Genomic DNA, 25698 nt, shown 5'->3' on the forward strand with positions numbered 1-25698 from the left:
TCATCATAAACTAAGTCAATATAACATCACAGCACACCTACATGGCTGTTCCATCATAAACTAAGTCAATATAACATCACAGCACACCTACATGGCTGTTCCATCATAAACTAAGTCAATATAACATCACAGCACACCTACATGGCTGCTCCATCATAAACTAAGTCAATATAACATCACAGCACACCTACATGGCTGCTCCATCATGAACTAAGTCAATATAACATCACAGCACACCTACATGGCTGTATATATACTAACTATAAATCTCACAGCTCACCTACATGGCTGTATCAGTATACACTAACTCAATAAACATAACAGCGCACCTACATGGCTGTATCAGTATTCACTAACTCAATAAACATCACAGCTCACCTACATGGCTGTATCAGTATACACTAACTCAATAAACATAACAGCGCACCTACATGGCTGTATCAGTATTCACTAACTCAATAAACATAACAGCACACCTACGTGGCTGTATAAGTATATACTAACTTGATAAACATCACAGCTAACCTACATGGCTGTACAATATTATCAGGGAGTAGCCCTGACCAAAATGTCGCATGCATCGACCCAACCACTACCAAAGCTAAGCCGCCACACAAGGAGTGTAAGTAATCAATAATAGCAATGAATAAGTCACATACAGCGATAATAATATCGGAGAGTAGCCTCGACCAAGAATATCACACGCATGGAACCAATCATTATCATTACTGACAGTGTAAAGTGCCCACAAGGGGTGCCTGTGACTCCGGAGAGCGATGTGTGTGTGTCGTGTGTGTATAGTGTAGCTTACGTAAGTTTATTTTATGCATACTTATATTTCTTGCTATGGATAAAAACTTTCTTCTCACATGGAAAAATAAATTAAAAATAAAATTACTTACGGTTTTTATCCGACATGGCTCGTAGGTCGTATCACTTCTGACTTATAAAGAAAAGTCGTATTTGATGATCACTTTATATTTTATTCTCACACTATACAATATTCTCTTACACAACCTCTGGGTAGCACCGCTCTCAACTGACTGACTACCTGACTAGTGTCTCCAACCAGGCTTCCCTTCGTACCACGTGACAGGAGACCTGTCACGTGACGATTAATCTGTCACGTGGCACCAAGCAACAGCCAATCAGAGATCACTTTACAAACTACGAAATACACTTTTACTTTTAATATTAAAATTAACTTATTTATTACATAATACATATTCTAATATTATTTATAAATTCAGTACAATTTTATATGCTATTAATAGGTTATTTATCTATTTTAAAACTTGACTTTTAATAAAAACAATATCACATCTGATATATTTGTGTAAACCAAATGAGTATCTGTTGAAAATTAAACTAGTTATTCTTAACCAGAATGACAAATAGGATAATTTTAGTAATCATTATAGGACTAATCGAGGAAATCACAACACTATGTGATTGCTCTGGAACTACTAGCCAAGCGTTATGATAATAAATTGATTGTTATAAACCACCACATAAACTCAATATTAGATATGAAACCGATCACTAAATGTACAGCACAGAATATAAGGGAATTCATAGCTACAGTCAGACAGCATAGTAGTGCATTGAAAGGCTTAAATATACCGGTTGACTCATGCGACTTAATAATAATTGCGATCATTCAGCGGAAACTAGATCAATATACATTGCAAGGGTTTCACTTTCTTTGACTTTTCTAGAAAAAAGAGCTGCAGCAATGGGAAACATCACATCCTGCGAGTCTACAGGCCAGAGTGTGAGTAAGGACACTCCAAAAAAGCCGTCATACATAGCTAACAACATCAAACCCATCACTGAAGAACCCACATGTAAGTACTGTCATGCTTCTAATCACAAACTATTTAGATGTGAAAAGTTTAAACTAGCTGCAGTGCATGAAAGGATTTCATATGTGGCCAACAATAAGCTATGCACTATATGCCTCAACAACCACCAAAAATGCAGATTTTTCTTTAAGGGCCCGTACAGGGTGACGTGCCGCGCCAATTTTGGGTTTTCAATGCTCTTCACACAGCACACGCAGTGACACGCACACATGTAAGTTTGCACAGTGGGTCGATAAACTTTTACTCGCCAACTTTATTGACAATTATGTTCAAGTACATTTTGGGTGATTTTAGGGTAAGTAAGTATAATTCTTACTTACACTGGTAGGCACCAGGAAAGAGTAGAAATTAATAGGGGTGCCACTTTACTCTATACTCGGAACCCGATTAGCTTTCTCAAACAAATGTGGTATTTACTTGTAGAAAATACAAGTATTAAAGTGTAGATAATAAGTTTCGGGCATCCTCCAGCCAACTGAACCCCGACGACAAAGCAAAGTAAATACATAGTGTCGCAAAAGGTCTATACTAAGCCAAAAGGGGATGACTCAAGGGCTCATTCTGAACAACTTTTGTTCTACGAGATTTGCAAATTCGCGAAAAAAAATATTCGTTTTCCATGGTAAAAAGTGTCCAACAAAGTGTCTATGAAAAAGGTTTTTTTTTGTTAATTTCCAAAACTCGTAGAGCAAAAGTTCAGAATGACCCCCTTGTCTTACTCCTTTTTACCCGACTGCCGAAGGAAGAGGGTAATGTTTTTTGATTGTATGTATGTATGTTTGTCTGTTTCTTTGTTCCCTCCTGTAGCCTAAACGGCTTGATAGATTTTGATGTATGAGGTATTGTTAGAAGCGTATTGATGGCGCGATGGTTATAGGCTATGTGATGTTCCATTAAAATGTACATAGCGCCCTCTAGAGGCCATAACGTGATGATCGAAAAAATATTAATTCAACTTTGCCGTGTAAGGTATCAAATGAAAAGGCTTGATTTTCACATTACAAAAATATGCATATTGAAGGTATTTAAATAACACACCAAAATTATTGAAATAAAAAATGATCATGAACTACTGACGTAAAATTTCATAAAATAAAAACAACTAAAAAGTTACAAATAAAAAAACTTGACGCCACTCAAGGCCGTTTTCTAAGTACATTCAGCTAAATGGTGAACCCTCTGCTGGTCCTCGCCTACGATACTTTCCATTAACATTGGGACTGGTTTTCATCTTTTTAGCGTGCAGTCGGGTCTTTTGTTTGTTTATAATTTGTTTAGTACTATATACCGCTTTTTCAATACCTGTAAGTACATTTTTTGGTAGCAGCATAATATTTTTACTTAATTTTAGGGTTTCGAACGTCAAAAGAAAAAAAGCAACCGTTATAGGATCTCTTTGTTGTCCGTCTGTCTGACTGACTGTCTGTCACCGCCCTTTTTCTCAGAAACGGGTAAAGATATCAAGCTGATATTTCGCATAGATGGGGAGTACCCCAAAAAAATATTATGGTACTCCCTGTCCCACACAAGTAAATTGGGGCTTATATTTTTTCCAGTTATTTTGATGTGTACCTATCCTTTTTTTCTTTGTTGTTTTGTATAAGTATGTGTTTCTTTTCTTTAAATCTGTATTTTTTTGTTGTTGCTGTCTATGTGTCGAATAAATGTATCTTTATCTTCAAATCACGCCATCTATCGTTTGTTTTTTTTTGTATAGAAGAAATTCCGTCACTGACAATTTTACGTTACGAATTTATTTTTATTTATTTTATTTTTATTTTTACATTTTCGTGGAGAACCAACAGCATTTTGTTAATAAATAATTGGCCATGCTAACTTTCTGAACAACTAACAACTTGATGCCATTAACAGAATGAACTTAGTAAACCCAGTAAACCTAACACATCCAGAGAAAAAATAAAATCTCTTTCTCTCTCTCTCTGAAAAACATCTCAACTTAATAGCCCAAACTCGATGCTTTTAGCTATTAACATCTTGAAATAAAATTGAGCCACCACCGTGTTACTGCCCTCATCAGATCCTCACGAGACCATACCTCAACCAGCACCAAGAGACTGTATTTTTGATCGCTAACCTAATGTTCGTGCGTATTGTCATCACTTAGATCCATTCGCTATATTCCTGCTCCTCATCAGACCTTTACGAGACTGTAATGTCACGAGAATATTGCACACTATCTAATTTAATTTAATGTATTGAATATACTGGAAGAATTATGCTTCCCCAATTTCAAATCAAATTATGTTGGTGTCATAAAAGTTGAAAAAGTGCAATGACAACCAATGTGCAGTGATTTTGTATCTGTACACGATAAGATCGCGAGCTGTCAGTGCTGCCTAAACCGACGTGACCCTTCTTTGGAGGCCAGCGGCCAACTGAGTCAAACGTCACTTGTGTTTATGATTTTATAACACAGAAAGACGCCATAGATATTTGTATGAAGATTTGAGGGAAAAAAATTGCTCAAGTTTGGGATTAATTTACACAAAATAAGTGTGTGTTTATTAAAAAACAAGGTATTTAGCGCCTAGTCCAAGCCTTTAACTTTATAATATGATAAAAATCATATGAAAATTCTGAATAATTACGAAACAGTTGTTACAATACGGGAGTGTGATTTTCTGGTTTTTCGGGATATTCTGAATTTTATTTACAGTTATCCATAATCATTTACTTAAATTCGAATCATTCAGCACCTAGCTAGACTCTTCGACTACCTGTGTGATTTTTTTCAAGGTTGTAGAGCATCGTTTACTACATAATTCTATGACAATGCCAACCCTCGATTCCCTATTGCGGGCCCTTAAGTGTGGTATCTACAAAGGCAAGCACAACACCTTGCTTCATAATAGCCAACCCGCTGCCGCTGCTGCTACTAATCATGTTTCATTGATGTCTAACATACAGAGTGAGGTATTATTGCCTACAATATCTGTCAAGCTTCAAGCTAAAAATGGTGAGCATATCTATGCTAGAGCTCTACTAGATTCAGGGAGCTCTGTAAATTTTATCCTAAAGGATCTAGCTAAGCGAATTAATACTGAGTTCTTCGATGAAGAAAACAATTGTTGGTGTGTGCAATGCTTCCAACACAACCAACCAAAAGGCTCGATTTGCTATCCAGTCAGCCAACAGTGATTATAAACTCACTGTTCTATCATGCATTGTCCCCAACATAACATCTTCAATGCCTCATTTCCGTGTCAATGTACAGGACATCAACATACCATCTCACATTCAGCTTGCCAATGCTTCAGCGAACCTAGAAATATAGATATTTTACTTGGGTGTGACATCATGTTTCAGATCCTACTGCGTGAGAGACTGCCAGTGATACCAGGTCAGCTGTTTCTACACAACACTCAGTTCGGCTACATTGTTGCTGGCACTGCACCATTGAACAGCGAGGGATGTTCATCACTACCAAGTAACTTTTGCAAGTCAGTATCTGAGGCTGTCTCAACAGAGTCTTTAAATTGGAAAATAGATGGGTTCTGGGAATGTGAGAAGGTACCTGAAAAAGGGAACTATATTCCTACTGAATTAAATCCAGCTGACTGTCTGTCAAGAGGTGTAGATCCTCACAGTCTACTGAATAATCAATTTCATGAAACTGAATTCAAACATAGTGTAGAATCAGTAAATGTGCCTCAGAACTTACCTGAGTTAAAGTGTGAGGCTGAGAAAACAAATATGATACATGCTTAGAGTATATAGATACATGCAATCGGTTTAATATAACCATAAGCCCATAAGCAGTTTATTTGGTTCTTTATGATTGGCTTTGCAGACATACCATCCCATTGTCTGCTTGCCTTCTTACATCTCTTCTTATATCTTTATTTAATATTTTTTTTCTTCTAAATTTCAGCTTTCCTATTTTTTCGGGAATACCGCCGCTGCTCCCGGGCCATGCCTCTATAATGAGAAGGTAAGTGTAGAAATACATTATTTTAAAACAATAAAGTCATTTAAATGATATTGAAACTGATAGACCAGTGTAGCTCAGTCGGATAAGCGCCCGCTTCTCACGCCAGAGATACGGGGGTCAACACCCACATGTGCCAATGAGTTCTTTGAATTTAAGTACAATGTATACCATCGCTCTTACGGTGAAGAAAAACATCGTGAGGAAACCTGCATATCTAGATTTAGCTCATCTAGATATGTGATCTGTTCCTCTCTACCAACCCGCAGTGGACCAGCTGTATCAGGGCCTCTAGTACGGGTTTTGCAATTTACGTAACCGAAAATTTTTTTGTTTTCTTCTGTCACCTGCATAGATTATCTGTCAAAAGTTTCATTATAGTTTCCGCTAGAGGCGCCACTTTGTATGCGAGAAAACTGAAACTTTTATAGTTTTTAGTTCACACAGCAATGTTATTTATTTGGCACGCCTATTTACTAATGTATCGTTTCTTGCCAACAGATCACCTGGGTGAAGATGACGATGCAACATCGACATGTCGAAGTACCCAGCGAATGTGACGACAAAACTACTAAATGGATTTTGATCAACAGACAACCTGGATAGGCAACTTTTAAAAAATCCTAGAATCACTACCAGAAAACTTTTTAGCTCTAAGTTTTATTTTAACAGTTACTAGAAAATAAAACCGAGAGAGAGAGAAAACAGCTGTATTTATTTTAACTCTTTGGACACATGGCGCCATCTGTTGCCGAGTAGCGGTAATAATAGCGACACCTGTTGTCGAGTAGTAGTAACAATGAGTTAGTGCAGTGAGAGTGAAGTGAACGTAACAATTATATTATTTATATATATTTTAATATTTATAGGTTCTATTTAAGTTTAGGTTTATTAGTAGATCACATTTTATTCTGTTTTATTTAATAAAGTATGCTCTTACTTAAAAGAGCTATGATATAATTCAAGCTATCGATTTTAACTGTTACTTGTATCCATATTCTGATTGATAAATAATAAATTTAGAAATATCATTGTGATTTTAATCATACCTACTTATAACAATATAAAATAATTTAACATGATTGTGTTGATGTAGTTTCTAATGTGGATTTGTATACTTAAAATAAAATAAATTTGTCTTGGCATCTTTTATTTACCTACATATTAAGAACCCAAAATAAGTCTGTAATATAACTGGTTACATTCATTACTGTATGTATTTTTAAAAGTAACCATCATTAAAATAAAAAAAAAGAAAAAAGATCTTTAGTTGCTTTAGTTAGATTCGATCCACAGACCACAGGGATCTAGTTCGAGGCTGTAACCAACTGGGCTGAGGTGCTGATAATTGATTTAGTGAAAAATTCCTTCACTTTCTTCCCTAGCCGACAACTTACTTAATACATATTTCAGATGCTTACACTTTTCATTATTTTGAAGTCCCTTGACCATATACGTACATAAAGTAGTTATTGCTACGATCTATATACCATCGTCTATCCATTACATACACTCGATGAGTGGTAGATTTAGTTCTTATCAAGTTTTAACTTGACTATTTTTTCATGATTATGAAGAAATAACCCATTGTGGCGGGATACTGTTAGCACTACATGCTAGAGAATACTTCAATGAACTTATAGACATACAACACATTTACTAACGTGCTCCGAGAGATTAATTACGTCACAATTACATTATATAGCGACAAATATGAGCGACAATTTTTTCATGATTTTGAAGAACAAGCAAATCTACCCAAATTCTGTTAGCACTAGATGCTAGAGAATATTTCAATGAACTTATAGACATATATCACATTTACCAACGTGCTCCGAGAGATTAATTACACCACGATAAATTTACGGCTTCTTTGCGCAATTTGCTGTACAATGTATTCAGGCGCTTTCTCTTTGATTGATTATTTTGAAGTCAATTGAGCAAACACAAAGATGACATATATAGATTTATAATGTATTTACCATCGTCTATCCGTTATTTACACACTCATGTGGGTAGATTTAGTTGTAATTTTTTTTTTAATGAGTGACATTAACTTGTAATGTAATTAATCTGCCGGAGCACTCTGAATGGTGTAATAGTAGTTAGTAAGTTAATTGCAGCATCCCCTAGCATGTAGTGATAACAGAATTCTGCTACTTTTTCTTATTTCTTCATAATCATGAATAATATTTGGCCGTATTGAGTGTCCTTATAATTAATAATTTTGACTAATTTCGAGCACACTGTTAAATGTGTAATATGTATATAGGTTCATTGCAGCATCCCCTAGCATGTAGTGATAACAGAATTTTGCTACTTTTTCTTATTTCTTCATGATCATGAAAACAAATTCACTCATACAAAAAATTTGCTTCTGCTGCTATGTTCACGGCGGTCAGTTATGTTATTGTTATGTTTTCATAAATAACAGTACTGTAATACAGTAGGCATATTAATTTTGTATTTTTTTCTATTAGGTAGACTTTTTTTTTACTACGACGTTGCTACGCTGCGCCGTGCCGTAGGCACAGCCATAGGCTACATGCATGCTACGGCCGCTACGAGATATACAGCGGCAAGTCGCTGCGAGCTACGAAATGCTACGACGTATCATTCCATGTCTATTTCAAAATCATTCAAAGCCTGAGCAAAACGTATTAACTTATAGTACCTAACTTATTAAAGTATATTTTCTTAAAGATGTAACATTATGGTGATATACTTTACCGAAATTTAATAGAACTCACTAAGGTTTTTTTTAGTACCTACTTAGATTGTTTTTATATCACCACACAGGTAAATATAGAATTTTTGGGCGACTAAAAAAAGTTTTAATTCGTTTATTTCGAAGGTCAATTTGCGAAACTCTTTTATAAGCTTTATGGATAGTTTATGTAACTATATTTTTTTTTCGTGAATTAATGTAACTGCCACCCCTAGCTGCCTTGGCCCTCAACTGGCATAAGTATAGTTTTTGTTCGCGTTTGAGGCACATTTAAATTTCTAATCTAGTCCTCCGTATACGCTGTACGTACCAATAAATTTGGATGACTCTGGAGTAGCGAGGCCGGCTCGAGGCACTGGCTTGCCTCGTTGTTAGCAGTCAATAAACATGCCACTGAAACAATAAAATAAATTAAAAAAAAACTATTTACCTCAGCACTATACAAGTACATAGGTATTATTATTACATGCACAACTTTGTTAAAGTATTTTTTTTCTTCATCACGGTGACAAAACATATCTAGCTCTACCACAACTACACATTGTCACCGTAATGATATTGGTAGGAAGGAGACGAAGAATATTTGAATATACCTAAGTTTTTTTTTCGGCTACCCCAGTTACTTAGTACCTGAAAAAGTAATTAAAAACTATGAAGCACTTTAAAGAGCGGCGGAATTTAAAATATAGCGAATAAGCAAGCCGACGGTGCCTGGTGAAAATGTTTAATGGAGAGAGTGTTTACTTAGACACAGTTCCAAGAACCGAATTACTTCTTGTGGAAAATTAGCTCGCTTCATAACTTTGGGCGAACTAGTGACTGTATTTTAAGATCAAATTTACCTAGAAAAAAATGCAGAGAATGTTCTAGATCTTCCTGTGAGCTATGCTTTAGCCCCCAACTACATCCACCTTGGACAAAAATGACTTTTTGTTCTAGTAAAAAAATCAAACTTAAGTACACAAAGATTATTGTGATTATATTATATTTTGTTGATTCCTAAAAGAAACTAGAGGCGACTGTACAATTTAATTTCCCATACAATTTGAGGCGGCAAAGCAAGAAAGATGAAGGTAAATTTTCTCAAGTTTAAAATAGACTGGATGTTTGAGAAAAAGCAATCCTGCGACAGAGGAGTGCGTTCGAAAACTCACTTGTAGTTTTGCAGGTGTGCTGTTATTATCAGTATAACTTCATTGATCCAGTGCTTTTACAATTAGCTTTTATCATAGCTTTTCCTTTGGCCTTAGCTCCTTACGCGTGAACAGCTTAGATTGGACGAGTGGACTTAAAAAAAAGTCAGCCTTTAGTTAAAAGTTGTGCCGTATGACATTAGGTATATTGTTGTGCCGCTTTCGTGATAGGCTACTATACCATTTTCCAGAACCAATGATATGGGTGACACTTTAAAATTTTCCATTTAACGCATGAATACTATTGCAAAATCTGTCATTTTATTGACAACGACCACAGATAATATATATTTCTTGAGTACACACTTTGGTAAAATGGAACGTACTAGAGACGGGACACATCAAAGTCGACGTTCTGAAATCGATAAAATATTAGAATTTTTTACATGGTATTATAATAAGTAGGTATATAGTATTTCTTACTTACTTTCTCATCAACAGCTTTAAAACAAACTATGATGTTTTTAATCAGAGTGCATATCTCTCTCATGCTGCCTCTCAGAATAATAACAATTTTAATATATTTTATTAATAATCTACCTTCATGTAGTTCATCGATATCCTTCGTATAATTTGAGTAAAGTTTAATTTATGGTTTTATTATCCTATTGTTGTTGGAAAATTTCGGTCTGTTTTTTGTCATTTTGTTTATTATTTTGGTCAAAATGCCGAGAAAGGCTGTTTTAAACTCGGAATGTCGTGAGTTTGGTTGATAGAACAAAAAGAATTATATTACAGGACTGTGACTATTTGGCTCGGATGCGTGTTTTGAAACTATACAAGGCCAGAACGCAGAGGTTGGGACTGCTCGCGTATATTTTCAAATTAAAATGATGCCATGATTTACTTGAAAGTATACAAGGCCATTACGCACTAATCGCGTATATTTTCAAGTAAGTCGGGCCAAAATTATCACTTGAAAATATAATGCAGCAGTTACCACTACGTACTAATCGTGTATATTTTCAAGTGCCAAGCAGCCATGCGAGCACTTGAAACTTTCAACACCAAAATTACCCCAATTTTTAAAAACATTTTATTTAGAATTTGATCGACATTTACGTTTTTAGTTTGTTATAATAATATTTTGATGCGCTGTTAAATGTACTTTAATATTGCCGACGGCGTCATTAAGCTAGTCTTTTCCGTTCAGGAGCTATCGTCACTGGAACTTTTTCATTGCTCGTGAGTGTAGTAGGTATTACTCTTAATTCATATAAATAATAAGAAATTAGTATTCTTACTTGAAGTATGATTGCTATAAATATCATTTTATTAATCAAATTAGAGCTTGTTCATCTTTATTTATTAACATTATTGGGTATGAGTATGACAGGCAGAACAAGTAAATTGTAGTAATGTCCTACATGTACCGAAATAGTTAAGAAAATCAGAATCAGCATGTAGGTAGGTATAAATTATATGCGACAAGTAACGCCAATCAAGCAATGTGCGTAATAGCAATGTATATTTTCAAGAACGATTCCGTAAATCCCAACTTGAAAGTATACGCGATTAGTACGCACAAATCGTGTATATTTTCAAGTAAAATATTTTATTTTTTCACTTGAAACTATACAGTGCTAGTACACTATGGGTGCGTTCTGGCCTTGTATAGTTTCAAAACACGCGGCTCGGATAGATTGTTTGCAAGATGAACTGATCATCAATGTCGGTGTTTAATCTGACACATACAAATTGACCCGTACAAATATCGATAGGTACAAGTCGATAGAATTTTACTCTCGGACATCTCTAAAACTGCCAAACTCAAAACGTCATGAAAACGTCCCCCATCCCCCATATGATTGGTTCTGGAAAATGGTATAGCAGTGAGCTGATTAAAATTATAACGATATTTATACAGTGTACGAATGCCGAATATAGGCGGATTCACTGGAGTTTTTATCCCTTTTATTAGTTTCCAATGTTACGTTATCGACAGGCGCACTAATCAAGATGACAAACAAATTGCTATCGAAATACCTATCGGCTAGAGTAGTATTTTAGTGACTGTTCCACTCCCACACCCAGACTGTTCTACTTGAATAGCATCTCACCCTAGAGTGCATTTACGTAGCGGGCGCGGGCAGTGCCCTAGCCGTCCGTTTGCGTACGTAAATTAGTTGGCCGTGCCGCTGTCTGTTGGCAAGTTAGATTGCCTACTTGACTTCGCAAGGCGCTTTAATTTTTGTCTCAGACTAGCGACGAGTTACTGTGTTTTTTCCGAGTGCACCTATTTGTCGTCGGAATGTTTGTTTCAGTTTGTTTGTGTTGAAATAAGTTGTATAGCTAATATCGTCATTTTTGTACCACCTAATATGGAATTAGGACGTGTTATGACACGGGCTTAGTAACTAAATCTTAGTTCATGTCAGCAATGGATGCCGCAGTACTAGGAGAGTAGACATTAGTAGACTCTAGTGGTGGTAGACGCATTATCTTGACAATCAAAGATGATGAATCTAATCTGATGTGAGGGTGAGACTCGAATCCTCCCTGATGTTCTGGCAGGTGCCGGATCTCTGGATGGCACGCTCACTTCCCTTAATCTTCAATAGCACTCGTTTTTGGATTCACACTCGCTAGCGTGGAGAAGCCATTTTACCAGATGTCCACTCTGGTATCATAGCTGCAATGCACGCTTATCTTCACGCAATCCTTGATACAAGTACTGAGTCAAGTACCGGAGATGTCGGTCGAACTGACGTCGTACCAGCTTATAGGGCAACTCACGTGCTCCGTGACTCGTGACTCCTTCGTCTCATCTCAACCACTACTAAAGTCACTTGCTGCGCAAAAGAGACAAGATACCGGGCAGACAGGAGATATAAACTAATCTTATTTTATACCTACTATTTCTTGTCAGGATTTTCATTAAAGATAGCACCTTCACCTTACTTCTACATCTCTGAAGCGGAGCACAGTTTTTAATTAATGTTGTTTTAGAAACCAGAAGCGGCAGGAGAAAGAAAAACACAATCGTCAGAATAAGCACTTGAGTTTCTATTACAATTGAAATATTTAGAATCTAAGTTATAAACCAAATGTACTGTAGAATCGAAATTATACAAAGAAATAATAACGAAAACAATCAACCATGATACAATGCACAATAATCAAAGGAAAGAACCACTAAGTTGTTAATTTAATCCGTGAAGATTATTTATCCAAGTTGCACAAAAAAGTAGTGTTGTTGACAAACCGCAATGGCGGCAAGAAGGAAAATATGACCATAGACAATTTATATTGAAATAGAGGATTCACAGACTAGTTGCCGCTCGGAATAATAACTTCACAGACTATATTTTGTACGAGGTTGCTAACACGGCCTCTCCTGACTGTGCACCGTCCTCGGGCACATCTTCAATGTAAGCTTTCTCCTCATACTGAGAGACAAGCGGCTTGGTGGAGGGTCTTGGCTGTCTTCCGCTTGGTTGTTCAGCGGTGACGCCGTCGCGACGCCTTGGCAGCTTGGCGGCATGCCCTGGAGGGTCCCGTAGGGGAGGGAGACTTGTCGCGGCAGCGGCAGGCTGCTTAGCCCAATGTCTGCCATATAGATAGAGTTCTGCAAAAGAGCCCACTGTTAGTTACGACCCTAGTGGTCACAGCTTTGCCTAATCTCTTGTTCATCGATCTTTCAGGGCCCTCTGTCTTAACTCTCGAACATTCAAAATAACAAAAATGATTATTGATTCATGAAAGGTTAGGTTTCATGAACCACAGCCAGTTAACTATCAGGCTTCGACCAACATTAGTCATCTCACACATGGATCCATGTCATTCATCATCTTGAAATGTAGAAAAAGTCGGACACCCCGCAGTTTGCCCAACGCAGTAACCACCCGCATAGCAGGCGGCCCCGCCCAAGCGCAGTCATTCATATAATGAACGAAAGGCAAAGCCACTCATCGCATTTCTGCGTGAGATCCCGTCGAAAGCGGTCTGAAGAACTTGTAAATGTCCGTCGTTGCAACACCCGTCGATGCATCTTCTACGTCAGCCGTCTATGGCCAACTGTAGCGCGCATCAAGCGCAGACAGCATGCGTGCTGTGCACCCGCGTCAGGCGGTTGCCTGCGCGACCACCAGACCGCAGCGCGCATACAGCGCAAACAGCAGCGCGCATACAGCGCAGACAGCAGCGCGCATACAGCGCAGACAGCAGCGCGCATACAGCGCACACAGCAGCGCGCATACAGCGCAGACAGCAGCGCGCATACAGCGCACACAGCAGCGCGCATACAGCGCAGACAGCAGCGCGCATACAGCGCACACAGCAGCGCGCATACAGCGCAAACTGCACACCAGCAGTGCACCCGCGTCAGGCGGTTGCCTGCGCGCCCACCAGACTGCAGCGCGCATACAGCGCACACTGCTCGGCGGCACTGCATCGGCACCATCTGGTTGCCATCCAGCTCGGCCAGTCTGACCAAAATGGCCAGCCATCTCTTGTCATTCAGAGTAATCTCTGAAACAATAAATAACTTTAATTCAGGTTCGAAATAGGCCATATTTATTGAACTCTCCCATAACAAAATTTATGGATGTATGTCTAAAGAACATCTTAGTCTTTCAGTCAAATAACGAAAATATTAATTTTCATGTGAAATTTTACATAATAGCTGGACCACAGCAGCATCATTGTGAGGTTATGAGTAGTTTGGTCCTGAGTACCAGTTAACAACAAGGGGAGATTTGACTTGGAAATCCAGGTTAAGGAGTGGCATAGCCATATATTGCCGACCTGCAGCCCATTCATCCAAAATGTTCACTTACTAATATCAAAATATCAAAAATCTTTATTCATAAAATCAAAAAATGACTACTATCATAACTAGGCTCACATGTAGCCTGTATTTATGATTAAGTAGGCCCACACCTCTTATGAGGATCATAACAGTGATCGGCGGTGACCTATTTTTCAATATTCAAACAATATTTTTATGTTCCCTCAGATGGAAGGACATAAATAAAGACATAAAATAAAATAAAAAAACCTAATAACTAACATGGTGTGTATGTGTGTGTGTGTGTGTGTGTGTGTGTGTGTGTGTGTGTGTGTGTGTGTGTGTGTGTGTGTGTGTGTGTGTGTGTGTGTGTGTGTGTGTGTGTGTGTGTGTGTGTGTGTGTGCGTGTTTGAGTGTGAGTAAGAATGAGTGTGAGTATGTAAACTGAATAAGTACGTATTACTTAATAAAAGACTCTGTTTCGTCGTATGTAAAGGTTTTTAGTAGTGTAGACACTTTCTTTTTAGCTTCAAATGTAGGTTTGTCAAACACAAAATTAATTTTATTAATCTTATTATATAATTTTGGGCCAAGATAAAACTGATGCCTTTTTGTGCTAAATGTGCTGATATATAATGTTTAGCGAAAGGGACAGTAAACAGTAACCATAACCACACATGGTCACACTAAAGTGCAGTATGCAGCAGCCTCGGCATAAACTGATATGAAGTCAAAGGTGTGGCACATGATCAGACAAAGTTGAGGTCTACTCTTCGAGCCCTGTGGCTAAAATACAATTGGGAATGCCAGGACCTGATGATGATGAGGAGGAGCTACAGCTTGTAAGTTACTTGACAGGATCTTAGGTGTTTTCCTACAGTTGTCTTATCTTGAAATTCAACTTTCCTGTGCTCTTTGAGTGAACACCAATTTGTAGTAAATTACTTATGTAAAACTAGAAAATCTTATGGGATTCCACATAAGTAGCGATTCACAGAAGAATCTTGCTGATGTAGAGAAATAATAAAGAACTCACTTGCATGGTTCCTGGAGATTTTGCACCAGGCTTGTAAATTGGTTTACCGTCTTTGAAGTTTAGTTTCGAACACACATCCAGCTGCGCCACAGGTGGACAGTAAGTAACTGACACCAACTTGACTCCCCAGTGTCTTCACCGCCACGGTGACAAACCCAGACCAGATTCATTGTCACCAACAAGCTATGAAGAAGAAGGTCAGATTAATTCATATGAAAATTAACATTGAACCGCTATGATTCCAGTTGTTGATTCCTGCAAGATTACACTTTGTAGAACATTGCTCAAGTAGAAATATCGATAGCTTTATATTCATTTTGGAGCACATAACCTTTTGTTGTTTGTTAACATTTTGTTCGAAAAGTTTTACATAAGTATTTGATGTTCCATTCCATATTGTTTCACATAGGTAGTGAAGCACCATAGGCAACTTATCGTTACTCGTTATCGTTAATTAACGAAGTTAATATGACTTCCTCTTATTAAATATCATTGAACGCTGACAATAATCATTATAACGTTGTTTACAAGATGATATTTTGTGTTGAAGTTGAAGTGTGTTGTTGAAACATTAACTAGATAGAAGCTAATTTTTAAGATCTTGGAAATGTGCATTACAACGATATAGACATTAATTTGCAGTTGTAATTCCCATAAAACACGCTGAGAGACTGATTTATCGAAGTGTCGAAGTTCCCATAAAATGAGTACCTAAGTACCCAAAGTTATATCACATTTAGATTTTAGACCTATGAAGTTCTGGGATAGCTTATGCACATGAAGCTTTATAATAATATGAATCATAATCGCAATTTTGCTTAGTGCTATAATGGAACGACTTTTCCCCTCAGGAATGATTTTAACTTTAGTTTAAGTTTGTGATGAATTTTCAGCTAAACATTATCTAATGTTTATTATTTTTGTTTTCAGTAATAGGTAGAAGCTTTATATTGTTCACTGAATAGACCTCATCACTATATAAAATTTTTCATAGCAGGTTAATAATTTTAATCATAAACTTGTATCTAGAACTTCCTTTGATTCAATGGTCACTATACCGGTTATGATGTATACTTTACAACTTTATACTAGTCCATTGGCTATATTGGTAATTTTATTTATTTTTAAATAAGAAATAAAGAAAAATTAATCACACCAGATAAAAACGTTACAATTACATGATAGCATTATGGTGGGGAATTAAAAAAAACATTTAAATATTATCGGTGTCCCCTAGACTCTACGTACATGTACAAATTATACAGACTGTTCTCAGATTAATTGGAGATCACCATCAGAATTACTGATAAACAATTTTTTTACGTAACATTAATAACGTTTTGGAAAACAAAATAACTAAGTTAAAAATAACTAAATAAAAACTTTTTATAACGGTCAAAGTTATTAACGTTTTGAATAAGTTCTTTGGAACTAAATGAATTTTGCCATGCTTATCTCTTATCTCAATGAAAAACGTATGTAACACTAAAATTTGTGAACACAACACTGAAACTCTGAATGATACCTAATATTGCCACTAGAAAAACTTTAGTTTGGGTTTAACTTCAAGAAATCAAACTCTGACAGAGAGTGTTCATTTACAACCAAATTATAATCTACTTGACATCATTGGAACTATCTGCGAGTCCCGTACAGACTTAGGTTAACTTTCCTTTGATTTTGTGTTTCTACACTGCCGTTGCTTGGCTAAACAATCTGCTTGCTTCAGCTCAAGCTCCTTATAAAACAATAGATGCAGTCTGAAATTGAACTTTATTTGATTCGATTAACGTGAACTGATCGCACTTTAACGTGAGATGATCGTATGGGTCATGCAACACTGTATACAACAGGACTTCCGCGACTACAACACTGTTTACATAGCTCGTGATCAGATAACCGGCACCAGCATTGAGACCGTAAGTAGATATGAACAAATGAATACGCGTGAATTTGTCTTGTTACACGAGACCGAATATTTTACGTAGGTAAAAGGTTTCCACCAGAACAAAATCCCGTGGATTTATGGCGCGTTTGCTCTCGAAAACGTAAACACTTTTTGAGGTTATGTTTACTTGTTGAGTCGTCCGACACTTTTCGAATATTTAGATTTCTACCATGGCTGATTGTTTCTTGGTGGAAATTAAACATAGTGGGCTGTAAGCGAATCCCACTTCTGATTTTAGAAACCAGAAGCGGCAGGAGAAAGAAAAACACAATCGTCAGAATAAGCACTTGAGTTTCTATTACAATTGAAATATTTAGAATCTAAGTTATAAACCAAATGTACTGTAGAATCGAAATTATACAAAGAAATAATAACGAAAACAATCAACCATGATACAATGCACAATAATCAAAGGAAAGAACCACTAAGTTGTTAATTTAATCCGTGAAGATTATTTATCCAAGTTGCACAAAAAAGTAGTGTTGTTGACAAACCGCAATGGCGGCAAGAAGGAAAATATGACCATAGACAATTTATATTGAAATAGAGGATTCACAGACTAGTTGCCGCTCGGAATAATAACTTCACAGACTATATTTTGTACGAGGTTGCTAACAGTTGTCTAATTTTAGAGACGTACCTACTAATGTTCCTCGGTCTAATTTTACCTCGTACACCCATCTCTCCGCTCGGTGTCATAGGCAGCGCTGCAGTGCTGTGATTAGAAAAATAAGTTATCTTTATAAAAATAAAAACATAAATGTGTGCGTGGCTCTTTGATATTCTTTCCCATATGCATTACTTATTAAAAAAATTATGTAATATTATTTTAGTTACTGGCTACACTGAAAAAAAATACATACAAATTGACAAGTAAATAAAACAGCTGATACACAAACTGAAAAGTTTAATTTATCTACAAAAACTCCAATCCTACGCCTTTCACAACAAAAAAATCCATTACAACAAACATTTTAATGACGAAATTTCACAACAGTAACACAATACTCATAATTTGCTCGTACAAATTAGGTTATATTTCGAGGTGATCTCATAACATCTTGATTATGTGTTTATAACCATTGTGCCTTTACCTTTACTGCCTTATACGGTTTAAGGAAGCCTGGTTCTTGTTGTGTTCAAGTGTGTTTTCGCTCAGTCATCATGAGTGATCAGCAGGATGTGCCGAGTGGATCTTCTGATAATGTTGAGAAGAGTCGACCTAGTTCTCAATCTCAGCCCGTGCCTGCCTCGACGGGGTAAGTTTAAGTTACGCGTTTGTTGCGTAGTTTCCGCACTATTAATCTATTTGTTTACTTATTGCGTTTGAGGTTAATCCTTTGTTGTTTTTTGCAAGGGCAAGGAATCTAGTCCTAGAACAAAGGGTTTGTTAAACTAGATACCTATCTAGAACAAAGGTTTTTTTTTTAATTTTCATAAGCTCCTTTTAGTATCTTGTGCTTTAAATCTTTATTTTAACAAAAAAAGGTATTTAAACCTTTTTCACTAAATAAACATATAAATAGTTAACCTTAATTATTACTTATTTATAGCATACACATTATCTTTATATGATTCATGTAAGTAATTCTGTTGCCTCAGTTTGACTTCATATTTTTCAAATATTCAAGCTATTTATTTTATTTATTTATTATAACTTACTTGATAAAAATTATATCCTTAGGAATTTGTTGAAAATCAATAATTCTATTCCATAACTGTCTTCTCCACAGCAGTGCTCCACAGTATGTGACAGAAATCATACAGTTCTCTTTTGTACCTACATATACATATATTGTTTACGCAGTCAAAAATCCTTAGGAATTCATTGAAAATCTTTACACCTATTCCTTAACCATATTCACAGCGGTGCCCCGCGGTACGTGACAGAACCCATACAGTTCCGCGTCCGAGGGTCCTCCACCACCGGAGCATCTCCTCCCAAGTTTGTCTCCCTGGAGGAGATCATGACGGCGGCACACGGGTTCAAGAACATGGCCCTTGCACATGAAATAGCAGTTGACCAGGACTTCAAGCTTGAGCCCTTTGAACCTCCAGATAATAGGTAAGAGAAATGTGTAGGAAGTATGTCATCTGTCTGGTTTTTAGCTATAAAACTCCACCTTATTGGTTTACTGTTTCACAATGTCTGGTTAGTGGCTACCTGTTGGATAAAAGACATGCTGTCACTCTCTGTTATTATTTTTTTGTCAATGACACATGTTTTATCTCACAGATAGACACTAACCAGATATTGTGAAACAGGGCCTTTATAGAAAAAAAAATATCTTGTGTCTTAAATTTAAGAACTGTAGTTTATTTTGTTTGTTGTTATGGGTACAATTTGGTCCAAACAACTTGTTTCACTTGTTTGTTTCTGAGGTTGGCTTCAATAACGCGATTGTTAGTTTGACAAGGTACATCCACATTAGGGCCTTTGACTTCCTACCATTTTATTGCGCAAAGAAGAGTAAAAACCTTTAAATTTTTATTCCAGTTACCAGAAGCTAGTAAAGGACACATTACACCGCGCCTACTTCGACATTCTACGAGAACAGCTGAACTCTGACCCACCGGTGTACAAGCAGGCCTTGGTGCTATTGGAAGATGTCAAACAGGTAATAACAAAAAAACCTTTATCCTAATCCTAATCCTAACTAATATTATAAATGCGAAAGTAACTGTGTCTGTCTGTCTGTTACTCTTTCACGCCAAAACTACTGAACGGATTTGAATGAAATTTGGTATACATACGGTCTGGGTACACTACATAATTCCGAATTACTTTTTTACGAATATGAAAATAACGATTTTTAAAATTTCGAATTTCATAGTTCCGAATAATTCACAATCCCGAATTTTAAGTTTCCGAATAACGAAAATCACGAATAGTTTATAAACGAAATTTCAAACAACACATTTATTAAAATGACGAAAGTCAATTTTCCGAATATTATTATTTCGATGTTTCAAAAGTACGTTTTTTTATTATATCGAATTGTTAAAATTACGAATCCCGAAGTTTTAATATTCCGAAAATACAAATTCCCGAATGTTTCTTAGTTAACAAGAAATGGTTATATGAATAATGCGTATAAAAACAATATTTTTTAAGCTATATTATGTGAAACGGTCCGCTTTGTTTTTCGATATCTATGTGCACCTAACACGCTCCTTCTCGCTTTGCTCGTCGTCGCACCTATCTTTAGGTTTAGGTCCTAAGGTTTTTAAGTTTAAACACCATAAAAATCCTAGCAATTGTTTAGCTCTAAATTTGAAACGCTCCGCTCCGCTTCGCTGCGCTCCGCTTTGTTTTTCGATATCTATGTGCACCTAACACGCTCCTCCTCGCTTTGCTCGTCGTCGCACCTATCTTTAGGTTTAGGTCCTAAGGTTTTTAAGTTTAAACACCATAAAAATCCTAGCAATTGTTTTGCTCTATATTTGAAACGCTCCGCTCCGCTTCGCTGCGCTCCGCTTTGTTTTTCGATATCTATGTGCACCTAACACGCTCCTCCTCGCTTTGCTCGTCGTCGCACCTATCTTTAGGTTTAGGTCCTAAGGTTTTTAAGTTTAAACACCATAAAAATCCTAGCAATTGTTTTGCTCTATATTTGAAACGCTCCGCTCCGCTCCGCTTTGTTTTTTGATATCTATGTGCACCTAACACGCTCCTCCTCGCTTTGCTCGTCGTCGCACCTATCTTTAGGTTTAGGTCCTAAGGTTTTTAAGTTTAAACACCATAAAAATCCTAGCAATTGTTTTGCTCTATATTTGAAACGCTCCGCTCCGCTTCGCTGCGCTCCGCTTTGTTTTTCGATATCTATGTGCACCTAACACGCTCCTCCTCGCTTTGCTCGTCGTCGCACCTATCTTTTGGTTTTGGTTCTAAAGTTTTAAAGACGTTTATGTTTTTTTGTCAAAATCACGAATTATCATATTTCCGATCGGGATTTGACTTTTTCGTGATTATAATAAATCGGTATTTTATTTTTCGTATTTTAAAGTAATCGTATTTTTTAACATTCGTATATTTAACAATCGTAATATCAATATTCGTGATTATAATATTCGAAATTATTATTTTCGTGATTATTATAATTCGGTATTTAAAAAAATCGGTATTGCAATATTTCGTAAATTACATATTCGGGGTTATCAAATTCGGAAAAAAGTTTTTCGGAATATTTGGGTGTTCCCATACGGTCTAGACCCTGGGAAAGAACATAGGCTACTTTTTCATCCCGGAATTCCCACGAGAAAACTTTTTAATGTGATATTATAACTGTGATATGTTATTTTATAACTTAAAACCTATCATTACAGCAACTCTAATGCGATAGGCAAGCAAACATGTTGTAGGACTATCAACACTGCTTCCTACTCCCTCTTATATTAACGGTCTCATATTATTCCTTAGTGTGCTGTATGCCTTATAAATAAGTATCTTCAGCATCAAATAAAACTAATCCCTATTCCCTTCCACTCCAGGGTCTATTCTCTCTTCTACTGCCTCGCCACACACGGATCAAACAAGTCATAGAAGAGGTTCTAGACTCTGACTTCATAAAGCAGCAAGCGGAGAACAATTCCCTGGACTTCGGGAAGTATGCCGCCTTCGTGATCGACTTGATGGCGAAGCTGGCTGCGCCGGCACGGGATGAGATGATACAGGATATCACAAAGTTGGAGGATACGGTAAGAGTTATTAAAGGTTCAGTCGAAAATGGGAAGTTGGTATTGTCTATAAGACCTGAAGTTTCCCACACAAAATGTGCTAGCTGAAGATTCAGTAGGATGAAGTATCAATCAGCCTATATAAATCTGCCGTGCCGAATGAAGAGCACAAAAAGGCAAATGTAGGTTGGGACGCCTTCCAGCCCGCTGGACCAACACTCTTAGGTATAGCTAGCTGTTAGTGGCCGGCCGGATGAAGAAGGCCGATCATAGAGTGCTAAGGCGCGAACTTTATTAACCAGGCACAAGAATCTGTAAATCAACGTCTTAGGGCTGATGCTGAGGCTTATACTTTTTAAATATGTATAGAATGAGCCCTATAAAACTATGATTCACCGTATGAACCATTCATTATAATGCCCACAGGTGGACATATTCCGCTCGATCCTCGAGACCCTCGAAGTACTCAAACTCGACATGGCCAACACGCTGGTGGCCATGATCCGGCCGCACGTGCAGGCCGAGAGCGTGCAGTACGAGCGGAACAAGTTCAAGGAGATGCTCAAGGTCTCTGAAGGTGAGAATTAAAATCGATTTCATTGACAGCCGCCGTGGATTTACTTGACAGCTGTCATTTACTACACTACTGACAGCTATCAGTTTAGTTTTTGGTGTTTGTTAAGGTTGGTATACTAGTGTCGAATTAGATTGTATGTGGTCAGGAGGAAGCAACAGGAGATAAACTAGTTTAAAGAGATGCTCAAGGTCAATTGAATTTTGGTTTTTATGAGCAACCATCTTAACCGACTTCCAAAAAGCAAGTAGGTACGGAAATCTTCACGAAGAAAGCAAGTATATTTGAAGCATAACCTTTGACCTTTTTGTTCACTACAGACGGCCTCCAATACACGAGGGAATGGCTGACGCGACACATAGACAAGACAGACCTGGTGTTGCCCGTCACAGACCAGACGGCCATCAGGAATATCACCGCGCAGACTTTGGCGAAGGCGTATTTGGAGCTGCTTGAGTGGGACGACTCGAAAAATTATCCTGAGGTAAGAAATAATTTAATTTTCATTTATTTTCTGAAAGGTTCAAGTAAACAGGAGTGAAAGAAAATCCAGCAAAAATTACGAGATAAAACCAAATTAACGTACTATTACCTACAGGGCCTAAAGTTTATCACTGTAGTAAAAGCAGTTTAGTTAGCTAGCCTCTGACTTCCCTGCTAGCCTAGCACGGAACGCAAGACGTGACATAAGCTTTCCGTCGTGCTCGCTCAAGAGGCCGCGCGATGCAAAACTTTTGTCAGGTCTTTATTGCGCGTCTTGCGCCCCATGCTAACCCTTCAGGGTGAGCTGATTGTATAAGGATCAGTTGACACAACACTCGCGTAGGTTCTTGGACATACGTTAATTTGATCTCCTTTTCCCCCACAGACGGTAACTCTAGACGCCGCCCGCTTCCTAGAGCTAGGCCTACAGATCTACCGCATGGTGGCGGTCAGCGCGGTCCTGTTGGTCAGCCCCTCGTGCAGCGCGGATCAGGCCGCCGCCGCGCAGCTGAAACACGAGCTGAAAGAGAAGATCTACATTATTATGGGAGACGCCTGCACTGACACGTGAGTTTCGTTTGTTTACTAAAGTTTTAATCGGCAATCCAGCGGCCGCTTCCACGGCTTTGTTATCGACATCGATAAACTCGCTTAATGCGCGTTCCTCCAATCACAGCGCAATATTTAAGGCGTATCGCGATATAGTGACGTTTATCTACGTCGACAATAAACCCATGCAGCGGCCGCAAGTGTACTTAAGTTACAAGGTGGCGGTCAAATCGAGTTAAAGGTGTGTATAAGCTATAAAAGCGTCAGCCTACAGCGGTTCAAATAGTTTGTAGGTAGTTTGTTGGTGTGCATGGGTCCTATTTGTGTGGTCCCCTGGAGCTAGGCCTACAGATCTACCGCATGGTGGCAGTCAGCGCGGTCCTGTTGGTCAGCCCCTCGTGCAGCGCGGACCAGGCCGCCGCCGCGCAGCTGAAACACGAGCTGAAGGAGAAGATCTACATTATTATGGGAGACGCCTGCACTGACACGTGAGTATGGTCGCGTAAATGGCATGCAAAATGTTCGGTTTTACCGTGTTTTCACTGCTAGAAAGGTGAGGAAAACTCCCAATAAGTCCCTAAAAAGTGCCAAAACTTATGTCACCCTACAATGGGGAGAAAAAATAAAAAAACTAATTACAGATGGTGGCGCCTTAAGCGACTCTGCCCGATTCCCCGGTTCTAATTGGTTGGTTCAGTGGACATTTTTCTCTCCAATAATGAAATTCGTCAGAACCTGAAAGGCACCCTCGATAGTGCTGCCAAAGTTTCACTTTGTTTTTTTTCCATTTCTAATCTTCCATATCTTCAACTCCACAGACAACTGAACAAAGTGCTGCCCTCTATAGCGGAAGAAGTAATTCGCGGCACAGAGCAGTTGCTGGAGAAATTCAACCAGGGACCGCTGGCCAGTGATGTGAAGGAGCTGATCAGGACACAGATTACTGGGCTGAGGGATCCGGACCACAGAGTCAGGCAGATTGTTCGTGAGTATTACCATAGACAATGTTTACCGTTGGTTTCATATACAAATCATAGTCGATTGTCAGCTTTCGTTTTAACTCTAACATACAAAGTGGCGCCTCTACCGGAAACTTTTAAAACTGGTGTCTGAAAATGACATATGCACTTGTTATTTATTTCTTGATCGTCAAAGTTTCGGTTTCAGTAAATTATAAAAACTTACACACATCAAAAGGGCTCTGCTTGATTAAATATCACGTTGTCCTTAATAATATTTATAACATCATGCCTTTTAATATTCACCCTGTATAAAGTTTACAATAAAACACAAACTCACCGTAACTTTACCTTTCTTTCAGGTCAGCGAGTGTTGGAGTTCCTAAAAGGCATTCTAGTCTGTGGCGGCGGCTCGAAGCAAGTGCCGGTCGGTCTGTCGGCGCTATCGCAAGAGTTGACGTCCATTGCCGGCACACTGCTGCGTTACGTCATGCACAACAAGGCAGTGTTCACTGAACATTACCTGGACATCGTCACAGAAGAGTTAAGCAAGACTTCGTGAGAGAAAGGAGGTCGTATACTTTGTAGAATGTGGCATGAGCCCTATGACAGCTGTCAAATTATTTGCCGTTCTTTTGTTTTCAAGGACAACCAACTTTATTTGCCAAGCACAAGGATCTTTCAGTCGTCATTTAGGACTCTTGCTGTATTTTTGAAAGTACAATACTCTGTCTACTCTATGATCCGCCCAAATTCAGAAGAGTTCATGTAAATTGGTTTTGATCTGAAAGGTTGTAGTATTGGTTGCTATACAATCTAAAAAGTGAATGTTATTTCTAAGCCACACTGTTTGTAAGCTAAAAATCTTTTTCTATATTTTTCTGAAACTAAATATCCAATCAGCTGTTATTATATAAAACAAGGCACTCTTATATACTCAGTAGTACGTTTTGCATTTAATAATTGCATTCGTGAAAAGTAGCACAACATAATATTAGCGACTTAGCA

The 25698-nt window shown here is 37.7% G+C and overlaps 1 protein-coding gene and 2 long non-coding RNA genes across 5 annotated transcripts; 1 reads left to right on the top strand and 2 right to left on the bottom strand.

The window, feature by feature from the left end:
- Positions 1-4689: 4689 nt before the first annotated feature.
- Positions 4690-6049, bottom strand: LOC105384528. Its single transcript, XR_960622.3, has 2 exons — positions 5548-6049; positions 4690-5148 (listed from the first exon to the last, which is right to left on the bottom strand). It is a non-coding gene; the product is annotated as an uncharacterized LOC105384528 (long non-coding RNA).
- A 6671-nt stretch (positions 6050-12720) lies between these two features.
- LOC125489440 lies at positions 12721-16929 on the bottom strand. Its single transcript, XR_007266994.1, has 2 exons — positions 15501-16929; positions 12721-14205 (listed from the first exon to the last, which is right to left on the bottom strand). It is a non-coding gene; the product is annotated as an uncharacterized LOC125489440 (long non-coding RNA).
- Positions 16930-18289: 1360 nt separating this feature from the next.
- Positions 18290-25600, top strand: LOC105388964 (T-complex protein 11-like protein 1). 3 transcript variants are annotated; one of them, XM_048625317.1, is made up of 10 exons: positions 18290-18707; positions 19316-19513; positions 19946-20066; positions 21940-22146; positions 22552-22702; positions 23020-23183; positions 23568-23606; positions 24077-24219; positions 24550-24716; positions 25053-25600. In XM_048625317.1, the coding sequence occupies exons 1-10, from the start codon at positions 18613-18615 to the stop codon at positions 25250-25252; spliced, it is 1485 nt and encodes a 494-aa protein (XP_048481274.1). In that variant the 5' UTR covers positions 18290-18612; the 3' UTR covers positions 25253-25600. The 3 variants fall into 3 exon arrangements, with proteins under 3 accessions (XP_048481274.1, XP_048481275.1, XP_048481273.1); XM_048625318.1 differs by lacking the exon at positions 24077-24219 and having other exon boundaries at positions 19319-19513; positions 23568-23749; XM_048625316.1 differs by lacking the exon at positions 24077-24219 and having other exon boundaries at positions 18291-18707; positions 23568-23749.
- Positions 25601-25698: the final 98 nt, after the last annotated feature.

The sequence above is a fragment of the Plutella xylostella genome, chromosome 14 (genome assembly GCF_932276165.1).
Source record: "Plutella xylostella chromosome 14, ilPluXylo3.1, whole genome shotgun sequence".
Taxonomy (NCBI): Eukaryota; Metazoa; Arthropoda; class Insecta; order Lepidoptera; family Plutellidae; genus Plutella; species Plutella xylostella.

Coding starts and splice junctions, on each gene's coding strand:
- LOC105388964 (XM_048625317.1), top strand. CDS start 18,613: ATGAGTGATCAGCAGGATGTGCCGAGTGGATCTTCTGATAATGTTGAG. Junction 22,147..22,551: donor TCACAAAGTTGGAGGATACG/GTAAGAGTTATT, acceptor TAATGCCCACAG/GTGGACATATTCCGCTCGAT. Junction 24,717..25,052: donor CAGAGTCAGGCAGATTGTTC/GTGAGTATTACC, acceptor CCTTTCTTTCAG/GTCAGCGAGTGTTGGAGTTC.